The following is a 22,180-nucleotide window of genomic DNA, read 5'->3' on the forward strand; positions in this document are numbered from 1 at the left end:
TGCACACACACATGCACACACATGGACGCACATGGGGGCCCGCGTGAACACATATGCAACTTCTAGACTTCCCTTTGCTGCTTCTCCTTCATTACTGCTAAAAACTGGCTTTACGTTAAAAATGCATTTTTTTCGCTGGTCTGCTTTGACTGCTCACCACTGAAACTTCTCTCTTTCTTCCTGCCTCTCACTCTGTCTCTCTTCGTGTTACTGTCACCGTCTCTCGCTCTTGCCTCTTCCCTTGGGTCCTCCAGCAGCCGCCTACCCTGCTGCCTATGGTCAGATAAGCCAGGCCTTTCCTCAGCCACCTCCAATGATCCCCCAGCAACAGAGAGAAGGTGAGTCTGCCAGGGGGGCTCCTATGCCCCTCCCCCTTCTCCCCCCAAAGAGGCTGCTCCCCCAGGCCTTTGGCGGTGGTGTTCTTTTGGCAAGGTGACCACATCTGCGTTGTGCCGAGGGTGAGGGGGGCTGCAGGAGTGTGAGAGGCGGCGCGGAGGTGCACGTCACAGGCAACTCTGCAAACCCCAGTGGAGGGAAGTCAGGATGGGGGAGGCCTGGACGAGGCAGGGTAAAGGAGTCGCACCTCCCACAATGGGCAGCTTTTGTCCAGCGGAGAGGAAGGGGAGACATAGGGATGCTCATGGCTGGGGTGGTAGGCAGGAGCGGGGAGACCAGTTCATCTAGGACAGAAGCTGTGCCCTCTCGGTGAGCAGGAGAGCCCACCTGGAGCTTCCAGGGCAGGATCCACGGGTGGGTGAGGGGTTGGGGTGCTCTGGTGTAGGCCTAGTAAAATAAGGAGATCCCAGAAAGCTGCCTCTGAGGCCCTGCTGTGAACAGGGAGACAAGCCAATGGGCCTTAGATGCTGGAACCTCCTAGAGACCCTCAGCGTCCTCCCATTCCAGAGTCTGGAGCCCCATGGGGACTGGATAACAAGTCCAAGCTCGGGGATGCTCACAGAGCCCCGTGTGATGGGATCTTGTCTCCCACCCTATGAAAAGGGTCACTCTGCCAGTGAGGCCACGATACCCGCCCCAGTAGCCCACATGGCCAGAAAGGACTAGTGGTTTCCAGATCGTTGGCTCGTAGTCCTTGCAGCAGACAGTCCCAGAGCTATGGGAGGTGGGCTAGTCCTGGAAAGGACCTCAGGGTCTGTTAGTCCAAAGCTCTGTGGTCCCAAACAAGCCCCAGAGCCTGGATGACTGAGAGCCTGGTCTTTGAAGCAAATCCTTCTAGGTTTGAGTCCTAGCTTGGCCTCTCTTCTCTCAGCTTTGGCGTCCTCACCTGTAGAATGAGGACAGTGGTAATCATTCCCTAGAGGGGTGTGAGGATCACCTAGCTCAAGACTGTCTCAGTGGTAATCATTCCCTAGAGGGGTGTGAGGATCACCTAGCTCAAGACTGTCTCCAGACTCCAGCAGTCACCTGCTGATTTCTCACTGTGCATGCCGCCCTTCCCTCACCAATTGGTCACCCCCTCCAAAGTCGTATGTGAGGTGTTATCTCAGTTCATGTGCATGGGGCAGCTCCCGAGACCTGTGTCACCATCTTCCCAGGGCCCGTGAAGATGCAGGAACCTAGCGGGGTGCACAGTGAGGCCCCCTGCTCACTCCTGCAGCCACACGCTGCTGCAGCTCCAAGTCACACCTGGGGCCGTCGGTGAAATGGGGGTGGGGGATAGGGCATCAACTTGCCTCTGCCAGCAGGTCCCCTCCCTGGGCTGTGGCCCTGGAGCCTGCCCTGCCCTCCTCCCTCCAGTCCATGCCTTCCAGCACCACATTAGTCGGGTCAGAGCCACAAGTGGTGGGGTGCAACTTTACCCATCCCAGGCCCAGAACTGTGCCCAAGGGCCCTTACTGCTTTTGTCACCACCGTGACTTCAGGCTGACCCACCCTCACCTTGTAGTCAGTACCCCGCATCGCTCTGGCCTGTGGCTCAGAGGTCTCTACACACACACACACACACACACACACACACACACACACACACACACACAGCTGCAGGTCAGTGCTGCTTGCCCCAACACACATGACAGCCCCTCCTACTGGCCTAAACCCATTCCCTTCATCTGCTCCCTGTCCTACCCGCTACCTCACACTTTGTACCAGCAGACCCTGTGTGGCCAGTCCCTGCTCCGGCCTCCCCTTGGGCAGGGGGGCCTCCTGTTGTTGTCCCCATCCTCCCTGACTTTGGTACCCTGGGGGAGCAGGGCAGGGGGAGGGGTGAGATGGGAACCCAGATCTTTAGAGAAGTACACTGCATACAGGGGCAAGCTCATGGTGCTGGGAGTGGGGTCTTTGGGGAATTCTTTGGGGTCCTGAAGGATGAGGTCTTCAGATTTGGGGATGGGGAGATGGGTATCCAAGGCAGGGAGAACAGCAGGAGCAAAGGCAAGGCATGGGTGTTGGCAAGTATGAGGTAAGCCTGGAAATGGAGTGGGATGGAGCCAGAACAAAGCCATGTCTGGTGTTGCACGAGCTATGAACTGGAAGGCTGTGTTCCTCCAGGTGCCAGTGGTTAGCCTCTTTCCACGTAGTCACCACCACTTGTGTCAATGCCATTGAAATACCAGGACACGCTGGCTGCTGGGCAGGAACCACCTCCCAGCTCCCTTGTCTTTGATTTGACCCTGAAAACAGATGCCTGAAGCCCCTGAGGCTGTCTGCCCACAGACCACCTGGGTTGTTGTGCAAAGGGATGTAGTGTGTTCCAGGGCCATCACTTTCTGTCTCTGGAGCTCCATTTCTCTTTTCTCCAAAGGCTAGGTTGGACCAGATTGATATCCAAAGCCCTACTGTTGTGCTATCTGGATGCTCGATAATCTGGGAATTAGGGAATGCACTGAGGGCTCCAGGGTAGCCCGAGAATGACAATGTGTAGGCCCACTGTTGGGGATGAGGGGGCAGGGGGCTAGCCTGGGACTGGGAGAGCCGGTCCTGTGGGGCTCAGCCACACACCATGCTGAGGGGACTGAGTGCAGAGGCTCTGCCCTCGAGGCTCCTCGACTCTTTTAAGGAGAACAGAAATAACATCCATACCAAGCAGCTTGCAGGACTTGAGCTTGTAGGGAGGCCCCCAAGTTCAAGGTGGGTGTCAGCATGCAGGGAGAGCAGAGTAGGAGTACAGGGAAAGCACATGCTCCTGCCCCCTAGAAAGTGCCCCCTTCTGGCTGGAGAGAAATCTTCCCAGACCTACTGGAGAAAGAGCCTCAGTATTGCCCAGAATATGGGCTGTGGGAGCCCCAGGCCTGTGGGGACTCAGGTCTAGCTGGGGACCATCAAGGGACACATCCATAGGGTATGAACCAATGAAAACATGCCATGGTTGGAGGGGACGGGAGATGGGTGTGGAGGGGAGGAAGAGCCACCAGGGCTTGGGGAATTCTGCACCGGGACCCCTGGCAGTGTGTGAGGGAGCTCGCTTGCGCCTGTTCTGAAAGCGCCGTTCAGGGAGGGAAGCCAGAGAATGGGGATGGGCAGATGGTGTGGGGCAGGGACCAGGGCCGAGGAGGTCATTGGTTCAGAGGGAGGCTTTGGTGGTCAGAGGACTCTTAGCTATCAGCTGTGACCCTCAAGGGCACAGAAATAGAGGGAAGATGTAAAAATAGAAGTCAGAAGTATGTCAGAAGTAGTTAGGCTTCCCAGGTGGCTCAGTGGTAAAGAATCAGCCTTCAATGCAGCAGACATGGGTTCCATCCCTGGGTCAGGAAGATACCCTTGAGTAAGAAATGCCAACCCACTCCAGTATTCTTGCCTGGAGAATCCCATGGACAGAGAAGCCTGGTGGGCTACAGTCTATGGAGTCACAGAGTCAGACACGACTTAGCAACTGAGCACACACACACAGTTTAAAAGGTCAAGTTTTATGTGGCACACTCTATTTTAGATGCAAGAAAAAGAGGAAGCAGCTTGGAGAGATTTCTCATTCAAAGAGCTAAAACTCAGCGTTTTGGTCATTTAAAAAGAAACATGTAAACTGAGCTGTAACCGAGCTGTAATACAGGTCTGGCGTTTAAACTGAGCTGTAATGGAGCTGAAACACTCCTCCATCTGTCACTTCAAATTTTTGCTGTGGTGAGACAGAAACGAGGAAATTACATACTCCCCTGTCAAATTCATATTTAATTTTGAAAGAAACTGCCAATATGTTTTAATTTTTATAAAAAATAAATTTATTTTAAAAGAAACATGTAAATCTTTAGCTATCTGGAAATTTCTGGGGCACTGAGATTTATGATAAGGAAGTAGAGAGAGAGGAGGACATAGCCCATGGAGACAGACAGCATGGGTCTGGGTTCATATCCTGGCTCCATCACCTACTAGCTATGCAACTTGGCAGGAGACTTAACCTCTCTGGCCTCAGCTTTCTTATCTGTAAAGTGGGGATGACAGTAGCCTCAAGGCAGCTGTAAGGATTAAGTGAATTAACATATACATAAAGTGTGCAGAGCACCCTGGCATGCAGTTAGCACTACAGAAGTGGCAGGGCTCTTATTGTTGAAATGGGGAGTCTTTTAATATGATGAAGCTGGCGGTACCCTGGCTTATGGGAATCCCATCATGAAGCCTTTGTATGAAGCCCTTTCTGCTCACCTGGCTTGCTGGAGCAGGTGGGATAAATCTTGGTTTCCACCTTCAAGATTAGGGCTGACATTAAGGTTCAGGGCAGAGGAGGGTAAGGCCTTTGGGGATCAAGTGGGAAAGAGTAGCTGCAGGCCAGGACAGAGGATGGGGATTCCAGGCCCCAGAGTCCTGCCTTTGGCCGGGGGAAAATGGGGAGTGAGGCTTGCAGAGACAGGGCTGCCCCAGCACTTCCCTCCATCCTCCCCTGGTGGGGGGGTGGGGGTGGGGCTGGGCAGGCCTCCCTACCCACTGCCTCTCCTCAGTATTTCTCCTCCAAGACTAATCAGGCATGTTCACCCCATTCACTGGGTGCCTCCACCCCTGGAACCCTAGAGTTGCCAGGCACCCTGTGATGCAGAAAAGACCATTGAGGCACAGAGAGGTTCAGAGACTTGCTCGAGGGCAGAGTGGAGACCAGAGCTCAGACCCGGGGCTCAGCAGCTCCCCACTTTTTCGTGGCCGCTTTTGGACCTCGGATGAGACCCCCCCTCCTAACCTCGCCCCTACCCCTCCCTGCTGCCGCTGCCTAACTCGCTCACCTCTCCTCTGTCTCTCTCTTCCCCCACCCCGCCATCCCTCCTCCCCTGACCCCCCCCTCCACCGCAGGGCCCGAGGGCTGTAACCTGTTCATCTACCATCTGCCCCAGGAGTTTGGGGACGCTGAGCTGATGCAGATGTTCCTCCCTTTCGGTAATGTCATCTCCTCGAAAGTGTTTGTGGATCGGGCGACTAACCAAAGTAAATGCTTTGGTGGGTAAAGATAACAAACCAACTTCACCTAGGACAGGGTGGTGCTCGCACCAATTTACCGGTGTCCAACTGCTTTTAACCTGCTCCTTCACATCGCCGCCCCCCGCCCCCACTCCCAAGTGCTCCTGTGCCCAGCCTCCAGCCTCCATCTCTCACCCTCTTCTCTCTTCCGTTCTTTGGTTTCTTGGCTTTCCCTGCCCACTCCCATCCAGTCTCCTACCCACCACCCCTAGTCCAAGAGAGAGCCTCCCCTCCCAGCCCCAAAGCTCAATTCCCACCAACTGAGAAGGGAAGGGACCCGTCTTGGGCAGGAGGAGGAGGGGCAGGGAGCAGAGCCTCACAACAGCCATTCTCCTAGCATCCCTCTCCTCTCAAGGCTACAGTGGCCCTGGGGGTCAAAGCTGAGCATGATCCTTGGGGTGGGGGGTTCACCCAACCAACTGGGGTAGGCCAGTCACTACCCCGCTGGCCCCTTGGCCTCCTCTGTCCATCTTTCTGTCCTGTGCCTGCCCCCTTCTCTGTCTACCCTGCTCTTTGCTCCCCTCTTGCCATCCAATGCACCCTCCTCCCCGAACCCCCACCCCTCAGGCCACCAGAGCGAAACTGTCAAGGAATCAGGAAGAGGAAACTGGTCCCTGCCCTCAGGAAGCCTCAGGTCTGAGCTTAGATGAAAATCATATCTATTCAACGGCAGTGAGATCTGCCAGGCACCAACTAATGAGGAATGAGAAAGGCAGGTGGATGCAAGCAGACAGAAGGGGAGGGAATTCCAAGCAGGAGGAAATAGAATGGATGAGCATATGGGGGCTGGGACGAGGAGAGTCAAAGGCTAGTGAATGAGGAAGCTGGAGGCTTTGGGGAGAAAGGAAGGTTCAGGGGAGACCAGCTGTGAGGGCAAGTCTGTGCTGGGGAGGGTTTCAATCATTCAGGTGAAGATGCTTCATATGGTGCTGTAGGCAGTGGAAGATGGGGGAGTAATGGGATGAAGATACCTTTGGGAAATTCTCCTGGACAGAGTGTTAGATGGGAGATGAAGGACCTGGGAGGATCTAGGAGTATGGTTGTCAGATAAAACACAAGATACCCAGTTAAATTGGCATTTCCGATAAATAACATTTTTAGTATACATATGTCCCAAATGGGTCTTCCCTGGTGGCTCAGAAGGTGAAGAATCTGCCTGCAAGGTGGCAGACCCAGGTTCAATCCCTAGGTTGGGAAGAGCCTCTGGAGAGGGGAATGGTAACCCACTCTAATATTCTTGCCTGGAGAATTCCATGGACAGAGGAACCTGGTGGACTACCATCCATGGGGTCGCAGTGTCGGACACGACTGAGTGACTAACACACACACATGTCCCAAATATTATGTGCAATGTGTCCCATGCAATATTGGAGACATACTAAAATAGTATTTATTGCTTATCTGAAATTCCAGTTCAGCTGGGCTTCCTGAGTTTCAGTTTGCTTCTTCAGACCTCCTGGAAACCCATGTCATCCCCATACATCTCTTCTCCACTCCTCCTTGGTCCCTCTCCCACCTCTTCTGCCTCCATGAAAGCTGCTTTCTCAGGTCTGATCTACTCCTGAGTCCCCCAGAATTGAGGAGTCTGGTCCCCAGACAGCCACACATGGAACCAGAGCTGAGTCAGCCCAGTACCTCCAGGTTGACCCCCAGATTCAGGGGCTGTGAGGACAGAATAGGATCCTTCTTTGACCACGGAACCTGGGTCCCCTCTTGGGGATGGGGGAGGGGAAAAGGTACAAAAGTGCAGAAGTGCAGGAAAGCACGCACGTGTTAAGGAGATTTCAGTTTGGAGACCAGCTCTCCAGGTCCATGAAGGGCTTCAGGGTGGAAATGATGTTCCCCAAGGCAGTCAAGATCTTTGCAGTGTTCCTTCCCCTCTGGCAGCTGCCACTAAAAATCTGTGTTACTTCAGAGGCATTGAGTTGCCCAGCAGCTCATTTCTCTGGGGGCTGGGAGAACAAGGCCAAAGGAAAAGACCGGGGTGCACCCCTCCACTGTTTGGTGTTTCTTCTAATGAATTACAATTATGTATGTAAAAACAGCAGACTGGAGATCAGCTGCATTTGGTCTCTAAGTAAGCCTCAGATGTCTCATAAGTCAGAAGAAAACTGCAAAGAGCCCAGACTATGCTGGGTACCCAGGCTGGAGCAGGCTCAGTCTGCAGCCTTTTCCTCTGGCATCTATGCTGTGCTGCTCCCTCCAGTCAACCCCAGATTATCCTTGCCATTAGCTCGTTCAAGTTCTCCAGCAAAGACTTTTGCCCTACTTTTTCTGGAAGTCCTCCCCCGTATACCTCTGCTCTGGTTCTTTCTCTCTTCCTGAACAAATATCTAGCACTGAACACCCACCAGCCTTGAGAAAGGCCAGGATCCCGCCCAGCTGGCTGGCCCAGTGGCTCCTCCTTCACTCTCTTGGGTTCCCTCCCTTGCTTTGGCAGCCCAACCTGTGCATCTCCCCAGCACGCACTCATGGGCAAGCTTACTCTCTGGATCTCAGTGTCTGCATTTGTGGAATGGGGATTTCGGCGGTCAGTTCTCAGTGATGCTGTGAAGGTTACACAAGACATTCCATGTGAGGGACCTAGTCAGAGTGGACCTTCAGGAGGTGCTAGGACCCCTTTTATTCCCCCCAAAAGGGCTATGTTGCTCTACACATGGTCCTCTGTGAAAGTGAACTCCTCAGAGTCTTCCCTTGGTCTTTATAACCACAAACAATCTTTTGGAGGCCTTCGTGAGCAGCACAAATGGTTTTTGTGTTGGAGGAGGGGCTGGAGGGCTGCCAGGAGGGGATCCTGCCTGCACAGCCTTCACGGTCTGGGAGGCAGGCACCTTCTCAGGGGCAGGAGGAATGGGGCAGGGGGCTCTGAGAAAAGGGACACAGCCCTGGAAACCAGGTACATGGGAGATGGTGCCCAGAGCCTTGCTAAGGGGGCCAGTGGGGAGATGCTCCCTGCCCTGACTGCTAGCCAGTTAAGAAAGTTCAGGAAGAAAAGTTCCTTGAGCCTGGAACCCTTCCCAACCCCCAGGCTTCCAGTATTCAGCCTGAGGCTGGGCTTCTTGCCTCCTCCTGGAACTTCTCTCACTCCTTTTACACCTTTGCCCTACACAGCATCTCCAGCCCTTTTTATCTTTGTCCTGTCTCTTTCCCACTTTGTTCATATTTGTTTTTTGTTTTTTTTTTTGTGGGGGGTAGCTGTCACCAACAGTTAAGCTATCTTATCCTGGTAGGAAGGGAGGCTTTTAGCTTGCCTAAAAAGAGAGCAATGTAACAGATGCACCATTCACACATTTGAAAACTGCTCTGCTGACAGCTTGACTGTAGTTTTATGGGGAAGGGATGGACCAGGAGGGCATGAGAGGGGGAGGTGGAAAAATGACTCACATTGATTTCCAACTATGGATAATCCAAAATCCTTCCTGTGTATTTTGGTGTATAGATGAATACAGATGTTGGATATGTTGCCCTGGGCCCAGCTGTGTCCAGTCTCATCTGAGCTCACATGCTAGCCCTCCTTGAGTACACTCACATGTACCTGCACACATCCCTCCCCCATCTTTGATGATGCATGGTTGCAAGAGAAAATGTGCAGAAATGCAGGAGGGAGAAAGAGAAAAGAGGCCAGAAGAGGTAGTGTCCGGGTGGAGGTAAAGGGGAGAAAGGGTCACCACATGGGGAGAGTGAGGGAGGGGTCTCAGGCAGGACCATGGGACCACAGATAGTTAACCAAGAAACAGCTTTCTACCTCGGCGGGGTCTGTACATTTATCCCTTATATATCTAATGGCCATTTGGGGATAAACGCCCCAAATAAGGCACATTTGCAGGATGGCCAGGAAACTTTGCCAAGCGTAGTTTCATATTTGCAGGATCTAAGTCCATTTTACCAGAGAAATGGCCTCCAAAGTCAAACAAATTCCAGGAAATACGAGGTTTAAAAAAAGCCATAAAGAAGAGAGAAGCTGGGTGGGAGGGGGATGTTTTTGTTTGTTAACGTGCCAGAAACTGTTCCAGAGTGACCTGGCTACAAACCCACCTGACCACAGAAGGTCCTTTCTCAAGGAGCACGTTTGAGCCGTTTTGGGAAATGCTGATGTAGTGTAGTCTATAAATAGGAGATGCATTTTAAGTTCCAAAAGGTGTCAACGTTGGGAACCTAATCCAGTCCCACCTGGGAACTGCTTGCTTCAGGGCACTGGGAGCCATGGATGGTTCTATGTTGTCCTGGGATGTTGGGAGGAGTGAACGTGTGACAAGCACTTCTGCAGCCTGTAGTACACGGAGAAAGCTCTCAGCGAACTTTCGCTAATAGTGTCAATTTGTACTATTACTGTCACACCCTTATCAGTGCTATGAGAGGTTCACAGGGGACGCGTCAGCGGGCGCGTGCTTAATCCAGGGCAAGAGCCGCTGCTCCAGGATGGAGTTGTACTAAACATGAAAGGGTGGTGCGGACGGCCTCTGGGACCGAGGTGGCGTTTCACGCGAGCCAGTGTGGACTAACCCGGGTGGCCACCCGGAGCCTGGCTGTGGGGCGGGGGGGCTCGGCCTGGACGGAGCGGGCGGAGGACGGCGGGGACCCCGCCTCGGCCCCGGCCCGTGGCCGGCGGCGCTCGCCAGGGGGGCGGCCGGGATCGGCGGCGGCGACGTTCGCTCCGGGGCGCCTCCCCTCCCTCCCCTCGCACTCCTCTCTCTCCTCAGGCCGGCCCCCCGTGCCCTCCCGCTGCCAGGCCCCCTCCTGTCAGGGAGGACAGTGTCCAATAAACTCCTCCGCCCGCAGGTGTGTCCGCCCTCTCCCACCGCAGGCGGGGGCTGAGGTGCCGGGGCCGGCCGGGGTGGGGGAGAGGGCGCCCGGGACAGCGGCGCCGCCGAGAGCCGAGGCGGAGCGGGGGCGGCCCGCCCGGGGCCGCGCGGGTCGGTAGCCTGGAGCCTCCTCAGCGCGGCCCCGGAGGAGGCCGCGCGCACGTGGGCTGTGGGGGAGGGGTGCGAGACCGAATAGGGGGCGGGGCCACGAGGGGCGGAGCCTCGATCCCCGCCCCGCCCGGAGGTTCGGCGGGAGTGGGCGGGGCCTCCGCCCGCCCCGCCCCGCCCCCCGGCGCCCGCCTTCTCCCCTTCCCCTCCTCGCCCCCTCCCGGCCGGGGCGGCCCCGTGGAAACCCAGGCCCTCGTCCCTCGTGTCTCGCTAGGCTTCGTGAGCTTCGACAACCCGGCCAGCGCGCAGACCGCCATCCAGGCCATGAACGGCTTCCAGATCGGCATGAAGAGGCTCAAGGTGCAGCTGAAGCGGCCCAAAGACGCCAATCGCCCGTACTGAGCGCCGGCGGGAGCGTCCCCCGGGGGAGACCAGGACTCGCACAGGTAACCGGGATCGGCCGGGGCGCGGGGACGGGGAGGTTGGGGAGGTTGATACCGGATGGACCCGCCGCCTCCTCTGGCCTCTGTTGCCTGGACCCTCGTTGTGCCTTGGACCCGCTGCGCCCGGCTCGACCTGCTCTCAGGGGGCAGGCGCAGAGCTGTGGTCATCCCCGGCAGAAATGGGTATGGCCATCCCCCTGCCGCAGAGCCAAGAGGGGACAGGAGGGAGGGAACTGCTTTGAGAAGGTCTACACTGGCAATCTTGTTTGCCAGAAGTCCTGGGGTGAGCCAATGGCAAGCTCAGGGCTAGGAGAGTTTGGGTGGCATAGGCTCTGTGGTGGGGAGCTATAGACATGTGCTGGGGCCTTCTGTCAGACTCCCTGGCTCTCCACTCTCCAGCTCTGGGGGCCTGTCAACACTTGACCGTCTCACTCCTCCAGTTCCCCACAGCTCAGTCTGGAGAGGCGGGAACAGGACTTTTCAAAGAGAACTTTACCAAAAAAACAAGAGGGGACAGAGGCTGAGGAGGGTGACTGTATGTACGGGGCTGGGGCCACTTACCCTGCCCACTTCCCAGAGCCCGTGATGAGTGGACAGGTGTCACTTTTCCCAGCTCTCTGAGTCCTGCCTTAAAGCTGGAGGCACCATCGGGCCACTCCTCCTCCAGGCCACATACTCCCCTGGATGAAGCAGCTTCCTGGGGCGGAGTTGGGGGGAGGGAGGTGGGAGATGTGCCTGGTCATCAAGAGTTCACCCCCAGCCTGGCTTCCCCCACTGCAGTGACCTCCTGCCATCCCAGCTTGTTCCCTGGCCAGGGCCAGGCTGCCAGCCCTCTGCCGCCTCCACAGTTCTGTGGGTCAACTACTGTTAGGAGCTCAGCATGAGTGATACTGATCAAAATCCTTGTCCTTAGCAAGGCAGACAGACATCAAACAAGGACATACGATCAAAGAGTAAATTGTATAGGGTGTTGAAATTGTTGGTTACAGTTAAATCAGGTAGTCAGGGTAGGCCTTGCTGAGAAAGTGACACTTGAGCAGAGATCTGAAGAAGGGAAGACAGGGAGCCATGCCAGGGTCCAGAGGAGTATGGTGTACAGGCTCCAAGGTGAGAGCCAAGGCAGTGTGTGCACGGACCAGCATTAGGCCGAGATGACGGAGAGCTATGGCAGGCTGGGGGGCGGGGGAGTAGAAAAAGAGATCCCAGAGGTGAGGAGGGCCACCTCGTGAAGGAACCCAGTCCGCTGTGTGGACTTCGGCCTCTCCGCTGAAATGGAGGGCTAAGGGAGCCACTGGAGAGCTCTGCGGGGCACAGGGCTGTGGGTGACTTGCATTTCAGTAGGATCGCTGGCTGCTGTATTGATAGACTGTGGGGCCACAAGCAGAGGTCTAGTGCCTGGACTGCTCAGTCCCGGGGGATAGCAGTCACTCGAGGTGCTGTGAAGGAGCTGGTGCTGTTTGGAAGGAATTCAAGGGGGTGTGAGAGAAAGAGGGTTAGGATGGCACTTGGATTTCTGGCTGGAGTGACTGCAAGAGCAGAGTAGTTGTGACCTGAGATGGAGAGGGCTCGCGAGAAAGGTGAGCCACGTGACAGTTACACCTTCCAGTGAAGGGTCAGAGTCTGGGAGGGAGGGCTCCAGTTTCCCAGTCTCCTCCCAGATCCCCGCACTGCCGGTAGGACCCCTTTTGTCCACTTGGGAGCAGCCATACTCACCTTCTCTCCAAGAGGTTTTTTTGAGCCTCTATTCACAGCAAGGCTGGAAGAGCGAAGTCTGCCTCCCTTGCTTCCTGACTTCCAGCTCCTGCCCATCTCTGGTCTGTATGAAATGCGCATGAGCACGCGTGCACATGTACGCGCGAACACACACACACACACACACACTCACACACACACACACACACACACACGCGCGCGCGCATCCATTCAGAGTGTGGGCAGTTTTTGTGCTTAGTTCCGGGATACAGAGATGCATGGTCACCATCCTGCCCGCGTGGAGCTTCTGGCTCTGTGGCAGCCAGCAGATGGTGCAGAGGGCACGTTTCCAGAGGACGGAGGGACAGTGCAGTGGAAGAGCCCTTTCGTGACATGGAGCACTTTTTCTTCAATAGGTTAACTCTGCCGTCAGGGCATGACCTGGGGCAAGGTGCTTCCCCTCTTGGGCTTGCATTTCTCCAGTGATGAAACCCAGGTGCTGGAGCCACCACAGGAGTTTCCAGGTGGTATGCTGGGGACTCATGCCCTGGGATTCTGTGGCTCCCTTGACAGTAGCCTGTCTTAGCCTTGTTGACCTCGACGCAAGTAAGCCCCAAGAAAGGAGAGGACATCTAGGTCAGAGGAAGGGGCGAGAGAGGCGGATTTGTTGTTTGGGACAGAAGGTAAGAAGTGGCCCCCAGGGTAGAACCAGTTAGCAGTCGTAATTGTGGAGTGGACTTAAGAGAAATAGTTTAAAAAGCAGAGTGGTTCTTCTACCAGGGAATACAAAAGCCAGAAAAGATGAGAACCACAGGTTTTCACACTGTGCTTACCATGCCCGAGGCATTGTTCTTGTAGCTGACAACTCTGGAGACATAACTGTATACTTGACGCTGCCTATAAGGTAGGCGGTGTTGTTATTCCCATTTTACAGTTGGAGCACACACAGATTAAGTCACTTGCCAATCAGCTACTGAGTGGTTGAGTCATGATTTGGGGGGCTGCTTAACCCCTTCAAGTAAGGAGAATGATAAACACCCTTGTATTCTCGCCCCACCCTCTCCTACCCCAGACATCCCCCTTCTCTGGGGTCAGCCATCTGACTACCCCTTCACTAGGCAGTCTCCTACAAACACTGTGATGTCACATAATCCTTATGCTTCCCTGGTGGCTCAGTGGTAAAGAATCTGCCTGCGAATGCAGGAGACGTGGGTTCGATCCCTGAGTCAGGAAGATCCCCTGGAGGAGGATATGGCAACCCTCTCCATAATTCTTGCTCGGGAAATCCCATGGACAGAGGAGCCCTGGCGGACTATAGTCCATGGGTCACGAAAGGGTGGACGCAACTTAGTGACCAAACAACAACACATAACTCCTACATTCAAGTTGACCTTTTGGCTACAATCACAGGATTTTAACAAATGGTGCATTCAGGCTTTCCCAGCCCAAGGCTGTTAGAGGCTGTAACAGAAGGCAGGTGCCAGCTAAGGGCCAGACTTGGGGACTGCAGTGGGAAGTGGCTGCCAGCAAGGGAGGGAGGAAACAGCTATAAAAGCAGCTTAAAGTTGCATGATTTTACAGACTGACAAGGGATGTTTACAGATGATGAGTTCCAGTTACTCAGAAGGACAGAGTTCATCTGAGCAGGGGCTCAGGGGGCATAGCTAGGTGTGAAGAGGCCCGGGGAAGGGGATCTCAGAGCCAGTGGTGAAGACAGAAGGCTTAGAGGTGGCCAAATCAGAACTAGAGTGAGGGGGGTCTGGGGAAGCAGAGGGGCCCTGGGAGGGCAGCTCTGGGAGGGAAGTGTGGTTAGGCTCTGGTTCCCCTGAAACGAGGCCTGGGTAGGATGCAGTCTGTGCCTCCTGATGGTTAGGTGGGTTCCTGGCATCCTTGCAGCCCCTGCCTCTTATCTTGTGCAAAGATGGGAGTTTCTCCAAGAAATCTTTACTGGGAAACTAAGAGGAAGGAAACAGGCAGAAGCATGAACATGATCAGGTCCAGGCAGGCACCCAAGTCCCTTGTCCCACCTTGGAGCATGCTGGGCTTGAGCTGAGGGCAGGTGCCTGGCTGTGTAGTTCTGCAGGGGGAGAGTTGAGGGGGAGACCGTACTCAGACTCCTTGGGAGCCCCATGTCTCTGGATCCTGGGAGCCCCATGTCTCTGGATCCTGGGAGCCCTATGTCTCTGGACCCTGGGAGCCCCATGTCTCTGGATCCTGGGAGCCCCATGTCTCTGGACCCTGGGAGCCTTGTGTCTCTGGGAGCCCCGTCTCTGGACCTTGGGAGCCCCGTGTCTCTGTCTCTGGATCCTGGGAGCCCCGTGTCTCTGGATCCTGGGAGCCCCGTGTCTCTGGACCCTGGGCTTGGATCTGAGTGTGCTTTTGCACAGCGTCTGCTCCGAGCTTTGCAGGCACAGGTGCTTCGGGTCAGACCTGCCTGGTGCTGGGCTGTGGTTTGGGCCTGAGCCTTCTCTGGCTGGAGGCCAGCTGTGTTTAGAACCTGGCATCTAAATTGGCTCAACTTGACCATAACTTGCTCAGGCCTGATTTCAAGTTCCCCATGCTGGTCAGTGACCCTGCTGCCACGTCTAGGGCTGGGCCTGAAGAGGCTTTTCCAGAGGGCAGCCAGGCAGGGGTCACAGCAGGCAGAGGGGTCAGTGTTCTCACGTGAAGGGAGTGGCCAGCCGGCAGAACCCGGGGGAGCCTCTTTAGGCTAAGTATGAGAGTGTGTTTGCGTGCTGGGGCCAAGTGTGTGAGAGAGTTCCTTGAATGGAGCTTTGGGGAGGGGCTGTGTGGAATCCCCAGCGTCCGCCAGAGCCAGGCCCTGAAGGGAGGCTGGAAGAAAGCTGGCAGCCAGCCAAGGAGCCCAGCGGGTGGGGAGGAGCGGGCGTCCCAGGACTGGGTGGGAGAGTCCCTGGGAGTCCTTTAGGTACACTTGCATGGCTGACACCTAGTGCCCTCTGTGCCGCGTGGCTTGTGGGATCTTAGTTCCCCTGCCAGGGATTGAACCTGGGCCCTGGGCAGTGAAAGCGCAGAGTCCAAACCACTGGACAACTAGGGAGTCCCCGCACCCCCGGCCCTCAGTTCTGAGGCCTCTTCTCCCGCCCCACGGGCCTGCCAGTTGGCTCTCATGGGTGGTGGGTCTGCGGATTTTCCTTGTGGAGGGGCTGGGGCTGCAGGCGGGCCTTGGTGGGCCCTGGTCTCAGGGAGGGAATCTGCTGCAGGAACAGCCGGACGGCAGGCAGGGCCGGGCTCTGTGCAGGTAGAGAGGCCCAGGCTCCTCAGAGAAGGCAGAGCCGGGGGCCAGATTTAGGCTTCGAATCGTCACCTCTCAGCTATGTTGTATCTTATCTGCAGCGACACGTCACAGTCTCAGGCTTCCCTTCCACACGGCCTGAGGGAAAACCCAAAGCTGAGAGCAGGAGCCACTGTGGGTAGAAGCCGGGGACATTGGAGACCAGCCTGGTGCATAGGCTTGGCACAGGCCGGGGTGCTGCAGGTGACCAGGGACTGAGGGGCAAGCTCAGGGGTAACCAGGAGGAGGGGGTGGGGCTGGGGACCCCCAGGGCCCTGGGTGGGGGCAGAGGACCCCAAATGGTGAATGAAGCGTGTTCAAGACAACTCAAATTGGAATAACTGGATGGTGCTTCCGAGAGGGGGATCTCAGCCTGCACCAGTTAGGGCTCCATCAGTAAAGAAGACAGTGAGAAGGGTCAGTCTAGAAAGCTGTATGTGGGGGGATGTAGGGTGTGAAGGAGCCAAGAAGGGGGAGGCAGGGGTAGGGGAGAAGCAGAGGAGCAGGGTGACAGCCGCAGGGACCGGTAGGGAGCCAGGCCCGTAGCTGCCCCTCTCCAGTGGACTCTCCTTTTCCCTGCGACTTACCCTCCAGGGTGCCCTAGCCTCTCCCATGACCCTTTCCTGGGTCAGAGCTTTGAAGCCTCCCAAAGGCTTCACGTGCCAGGACCCCACCTCACTTTGGGCCCCCTTGGGAGCAAAGCAGAGTGAGTAAGGCAGCCGTGAAACACGAAATCAGCTGTGCCAGGGCGTGTTTGTAGAATTCCGAGAACACTGCCGTGATGGACTCTAAATCTCACAACTGAGAGTGCTCGTTTTCTGAAGGTTCTGAGGACCGAGGGCCGAGGCCGGGCGGCAGGGGGCAGGCCCGCGGCCTCCCTCAGCCTCTCGGCGCTCTTAGCGGGGAAGCCCTTCCCTGGGGACGGTGGCCACTGCGGGCCCAGGACAGGGTGGGAGGCCGGGTTGTCGTGAGTGTGGACCGTCCCGGGCAGCTGAGTGTTTCCCAGACGGACCCCCAGACACAGCAGTCACCTTAGGCAGCCTCTGACCCACCCGGCAAATGGGAGCCAGCCGGTCAGGCTCCCCTTGCTGACCACAGGCTGCAGCCAGGAAGGCTGGGGAGGTGAGGCACGCTCAGCCCCTGGGGGAGAAAGAACCAAGGAGGGGGTCAAAGCAGAGAGCCCGTTCCCCTGACCTGCTCGCCGGCCAGGGTGGTTTGAGGGGCTGTTTTCTTTTTTTCTGGCCCCCTCGCCAAACTGCCTGCGCCCTCCCTCCTGTTACCCGGAGCGTGACGGATGCCCGTAGTGGCCCTGTGTGAGGTTCTGCTGTTGTTCACAGTGTATCACCTGTCTGCATCAACAACCGTGTGTGCGTGTGCGTGCGTGCGTGTGCGTGTGTGTGTTGATGTGCCCATGTCGTTCGTCTGCCGCTTCCTCCATCCTTTTGGGTTTTTTTCCGTTCTCTTATGATTTGACTGCTGTTCTCTCATCCGAGCTTTTAGATTGATGCTGTGGTCTGGTGCTGTATAAATATTTTTCCTTTTAATTTTGTTTTAACTTCTTCCTTGCCCGTCTTCACCCTCAACCCGACTCTCCCTGTGCCCCCCACCCCGCTCCCCACAATTCCCGACCCCTCCCACCCTTCCTCCTCCTCCCCGCCCTTACCCACGCTCTTGTCCTCTCTCTCTTTCTCTCTCTCTCTCTCTCTACATATATAAATATATATATAAATCTTTTCTTCTTTTGTCATTCAATCAAATTCCAACAACCCAACCAGGGCCAGTCAAATCCACCACAGTCTCGCGCTGAGCTAGGAATAAAGTTCACGTAATCACATGAGAGTGGAGAAAACAGTCCCCCATCCGTAAGTTCAAATCAACTCAAAGTTCACAGTGTGACATGATGGCGTCATGTAACAAGGCTAAGAATCGGTTGCATGACAATTGCCGTCAAGTTTCGTGGAGGTGCTGTGATTGGAGCGTTTTTCTTGGATGTTGTATCAGTTGATGATTGGCCAGTCATGATCACACGTGCATTTTCTTGACTTTTGTGCTGCCACAATCTTTTTTGCTGTGCTCATTTTCGTTTCGTTCTTGGTGCTTGCAGTGGTTTTACTTTCTGTTGTTTGGTTTTTCTTGTTCAGCGTTTTTTATGCTTCTCTAGATGTCACATAGAGAAAAAAAAAAGAACAAAAAAAATAGTAAAAATAAAGATGAATTCCCGAATTATCGGACATGAGATCATTTAACTGTGCAAACCATTAATTTTTTTTCTTAAAAATAAGGAAAACACCTTAAAAGTATCTATGCGTGGTTGATTTACTTGCACTTGAAAATATTGTGATTTTATTTTTTTCTAGAAATTTGGGGGCCTTTTTCAATTGACACTTTCCTAGGTCTGGTCTTTTTCAAGTTAGGCTATTTTAAATCTCACTTCAAAAGGAAAAACAAAAACAAAATCTCTACAGTAACAGAATGATTAAAAAAAAAAAAATTCTAAACCAAAAAACTAGAGCTCAAAGCCCGAGGCCTCTGAGAGAGAGCCCGGTCGCAATTGTAAGGTTTGTATTGTAGCTACTTCTGCTAAATTAAATGTGGGGAGGGGAGGTGGGGGACCTGGGGCTGGGGGCGGGCTTTTTGGTTGGTTTGAAAAAACAGTACTGACAAAAGCAAAATGCACTTTTTTGTTTACAACTGAAAAAGGGTCCTTGACAAGTGTTTTTTAATTTTATTATTATTTTATTTGGTGTTGTAATTGTTTAGATTGCTGTGTACGGTTTGCTGTTTGTTGAATCAACAGTGTGAAAAACCTGCCAGCATGGATTGATATACGCATGACGTTGTCCCCTCAACTGGGGGCTTTGCAGTTCTAACTCTCTTGATGTAACCAGTCACCCCCATGTATAAGTGGAAGCTGCTTGCTAGAATGGAGACGAGTCTCATTTGTTAATTCACAATGGTTAAGCATTCTCCTTCTGATTCTAGTCAGATCATGATTTTTTTTTCTTTGAAATGCAAAACAAAACACCAAAAAGCCACCATTCAAAACAAAATCGAGAACTGTCGGAGTTAATTTAACTGATGATTAAATCCGTTCTAACTTCTTGTAGGTTCTCCCATCCACTTCCTCAAAGTGCTGAATTTCCTCTAAATTCCCTGGCATGTATGAGAAAAACATTACGTGTGTCTGTGTGTGTGTGTATGTATGCATACACATACACACGTATCCATGTATATCCACATATGTGCAGGTGAATATCTTCTACACATATATCCAGATATACATATATATACATAGCCTCGCAAATAGTTACTGACCTTGGGAAAGAGGCAGTTCGCTTGGAAACTGGGCCAGGGTTCTACAAAATTCACGTCAGGGACGTGGGGAGGAGTGGGCTGGGCTGCTAGATTTCTGCCATCTTGTTTGCTAGGCTTCTGTATACATATTGTATCTGGGCTAGATCCCTCAGAGGTCAGTTTAATGATGAAGTCATACCCCACAGTCACAAATTCTTCCCTTAGATCTAGCCATCCCCCAATCCAGAACTCTAAAGGAACCCAAATCAAAAACCCTCTTCTCTGCCACAGCCATCACCTATAGCCCTCCCAGTGGTTCTTACTCTGAATACAAGAGTCAATTTCTTTTTTTACGTATCATGATCATGACTAATTCTCATACTGGTCTCTTCCCACTCTCCCGCCATCCCCCCCCAGAGCTCCCACCCTAACCCCCCGAGGCAGGTTCCTTTTGGTGTTTGGATGTATTTTGCATTTCCTCTCTTGGCTTAATCAGCCCCGATTTTCTTCATTTTAGGGCAGGATGCTGAACGGGCTACATTAAAAAACAAACCTCTCTCTATATATATTTATAAATGAGAACTGTTGGATGACACCTTTGACATATCAGCCAATATCAATCAAGCTGAAGACTCCAGACACTCTCTGTGACTGTCACATTTCTTCAAGGAAAGTATAGCGTCTATGGAGTTCAGAGGGCACGTGTTTGGGGGAAAAATATGTATATGACAAAGGGAAGAAGAAGATGAAGAAAAATGAGAAGAAAAAAAACAAAACAAGGCAACTTTCAAACAAAATAACTTGAGACAAGGTGGGGAGACTGCAGGGCTGGGAACTGGGAAGGGCCGCTGCTTCCTGATCCCGGGGCTTTTCCAGCCCGTGGGCGCCTGAGGCAGGCTGGGGCAAGCGGTGTGGCTGGCGGGGCCTGGTCCCCAGGGGGCGGCTGGGAGGTCGCCACTGAGCGTCTCTATCTGTCATTCCTTTAGCTAGTTAGGGACCAAAGGACCAAACTTTTTATTGCAGATGTGTAGCTCTAGGTCAAACAGAGGGGGACTGGAGGGGAACCTCCTTTCTGCCTCACGGCTGTTCTTGAAACAGCTTAGAGCGATTCTATGAAAAAAAATGTAATTAAAAAAAAAAACAAAAAAAAACCAAAAAAATTAAAAAAAGGAAAAATAATGCTTCAATGCTTTTAAAACAGCAAGGTAATAGTTCTTTGATACTTTGAGAGGCGCTTTGATTACCCTCATTCAAGTCTATGACACTTTCCTATGGTTTTCTGTATTATATGTCTGGATGGAGCTGTTAAGATGAACAAATCGGTGGATGTTTGGGGAAAGCAACAAAATACAAAAACTCCTTAACTGTGAAGTGTGAGAAAACGAGGGGAACAAAGGGGGCTGACAAGGCAAGATAATTGTTGTGAAAAGTCTGTAAATGCTTCTAACTTCCCCCCCCTCTTAAAATCATAATAGTTGTACAGAATTTTAAAAAGGAGAAGTTTAAAATACCTATATAATAGAAGAAAAATTAGAGGAAAGCAAAAAAGAAAAAAAAAGAAAAAAAAAAAACCTATAGAAGTTAGCGTTATTGCTAAAATCCCAGATGTTGTAGGATTGTACTTTTGTAGAGTTTAGACTGAGCATCAATCCCTTCTCCCCGCGAGTGCTGTTGGACGCCGTTGACCCCGAGGGCCAGGCCGGACCCGCCCAGAACCGTGGGCCTCGGGCTGCCCACCGCCGGTGGAGGCCGCGCCGCTGGCAGGAAGGCCCGCCGCCGCCGCCGCCGCCGCCCTAGCCTCGCTTCGCTCCGGGAGCTGCGCGCGCTCGCCCGCTCCGCGCAAGCCCCGGACACCTCCGCTTCACTCGCCTTCCATGCTTGCTCCAGAGACTTTCCGGGCAAGGGAGACCTGGGAACTTTCATCTTAAAACAACTAAACAACACACACACACACAAAAACCTTAACAAGAGAGAGAAAAAAAAAAAAAAAAACAATCTTTGAAGAATTTCTGAAACTGTTTACAAGGAATTTTGAAAAACAGGGATGTTTAAATGATGCCGGCTCTGTTTTTCTGTAAATAAATTTGCATATTTTGTAGGACTTTTAATTGTAATGATAGAGAAAAAAACAAGGAAAACTATTTAATGAAAGCACGATATTTATCTTTGGTAAATGACTTTAGAGCAGTTAAAAAAGACATTGCTTAAAAAAACTCAGAATCAGAAAAAAAACACTGAATTATTTAAGAACACATATATTTTAAAGTATAACATATTTATTATAATTTATTTGCACCGTTGGGAAGACTTGCTTTGACCTTCTGCCTTGACACCCTCCTCACTGACCTCTGGTTCATCTGGAGGCCTGGCGGGGAGGCCCTTGGACCTACCATGTTTTTTAATTTTTTGCTTTAGAACATCTATCTGGTTCCTCTCAGGCTTTCTGTCTTTCCTTTCTTTCTATTTTGTTGGTTAATTATCATTTTTAAAAAATTTATTTTTCTTTCTCTTGGCTCCTTTTTAGGATGTCCAGATGTTGTAAAAAAAAAAAAAAAAACAGCTGCAGTTCAGTACAACTGCTCTTTTCACACTCAACTCCCTAAAGCTCCTTGTAACCTTCTGTAACTATTGGATGACGCTTTCTCCAGCTTAGCCCTAAATAAAGCACAGTTTAAAAAAAAAAAAAGGCTCTTCCATGGTGGTCTGTGGTTCCTGGAGTCTGGCCAGCCGAGTATGTGTGCCCTAGGGCTGGCCCACTGGAAGTAGCTTTGATCCTTCCCTCCATGGAGCCAGTCTGCTGCCTGGACCTTCTAGAAAAGTCTCTCTTTACTGGTGTGCACCTCTGAAAGTCTCCACCGCATGCCCATTCCTGGGTTCCCTTGTAGGACTGGCCACAGAGCCCACACCCAACAGGAAGGAGGACAAGCCAGAACTCCTTGAGTTGGGGTGGGGGGATGTGCTCTGAGGAGCTGAGGAAGGAGACAGTGGAGGCAGGAGCAGGACCTGCAGTAAAGGAGGGGGAAGACACAACCCCAAACAGCCCAGACTTGCCATACAGCATTTTGTTCTTGGTCTTGCACCTTCCACTGCCCTGACACTTCTCTGGGTGGAGAAGACTGAGGTTCTAGATGATCTGCAGAGGCGGGGCTCGGGTGGCA

The 22,180-nt window shown here is 53.1% G+C and overlaps 1 protein-coding gene across 51 annotated transcripts in view; it reads left to right on the plus strand.

Annotated features, from left to right (window-relative positions):
• The window catches only part of CELF4 (CUGBP Elav-like family member 4), a 313,094-nt gene extending 291,722 nt beyond the window's left edge, over nt 1-21,372 (plus strand). For 8 of the 51 annotated variants that reach the window (XM_059880896.1, XM_059880899.1, XM_059880898.1 and 5 more), the window contains exons 10-13: nt 258-338; nt 5,227-5,310; nt 10,576-10,747; nt 17,504-17,589. In XM_059880896.1, the coding sequence (XP_059736879.1) occupies nt 258-338; nt 5,227-5,310; nt 10,576-10,703 (293 nt within the window). In that variant the 3' untranslated portion in view covers nt 10,704-10,747; nt 17,504-17,589. 51 annotated transcript variants of the gene reach the window in all.
• The last annotated feature ends 808 nt before the right edge of the window (nt 21,373-22,180 follow it).

The sequence above is a fragment of the Bos taurus genome, chromosome 24 (assembly GCF_002263795.3).
Source record: "Bos taurus isolate L1 Dominette 01449 registration number 42190680 breed Hereford chromosome 24, ARS-UCD2.0, whole genome shotgun sequence".
Taxonomy (NCBI): domain Eukaryota; kingdom Metazoa; phylum Chordata; class Mammalia; order Artiodactyla; family Bovidae; genus Bos; species Bos taurus.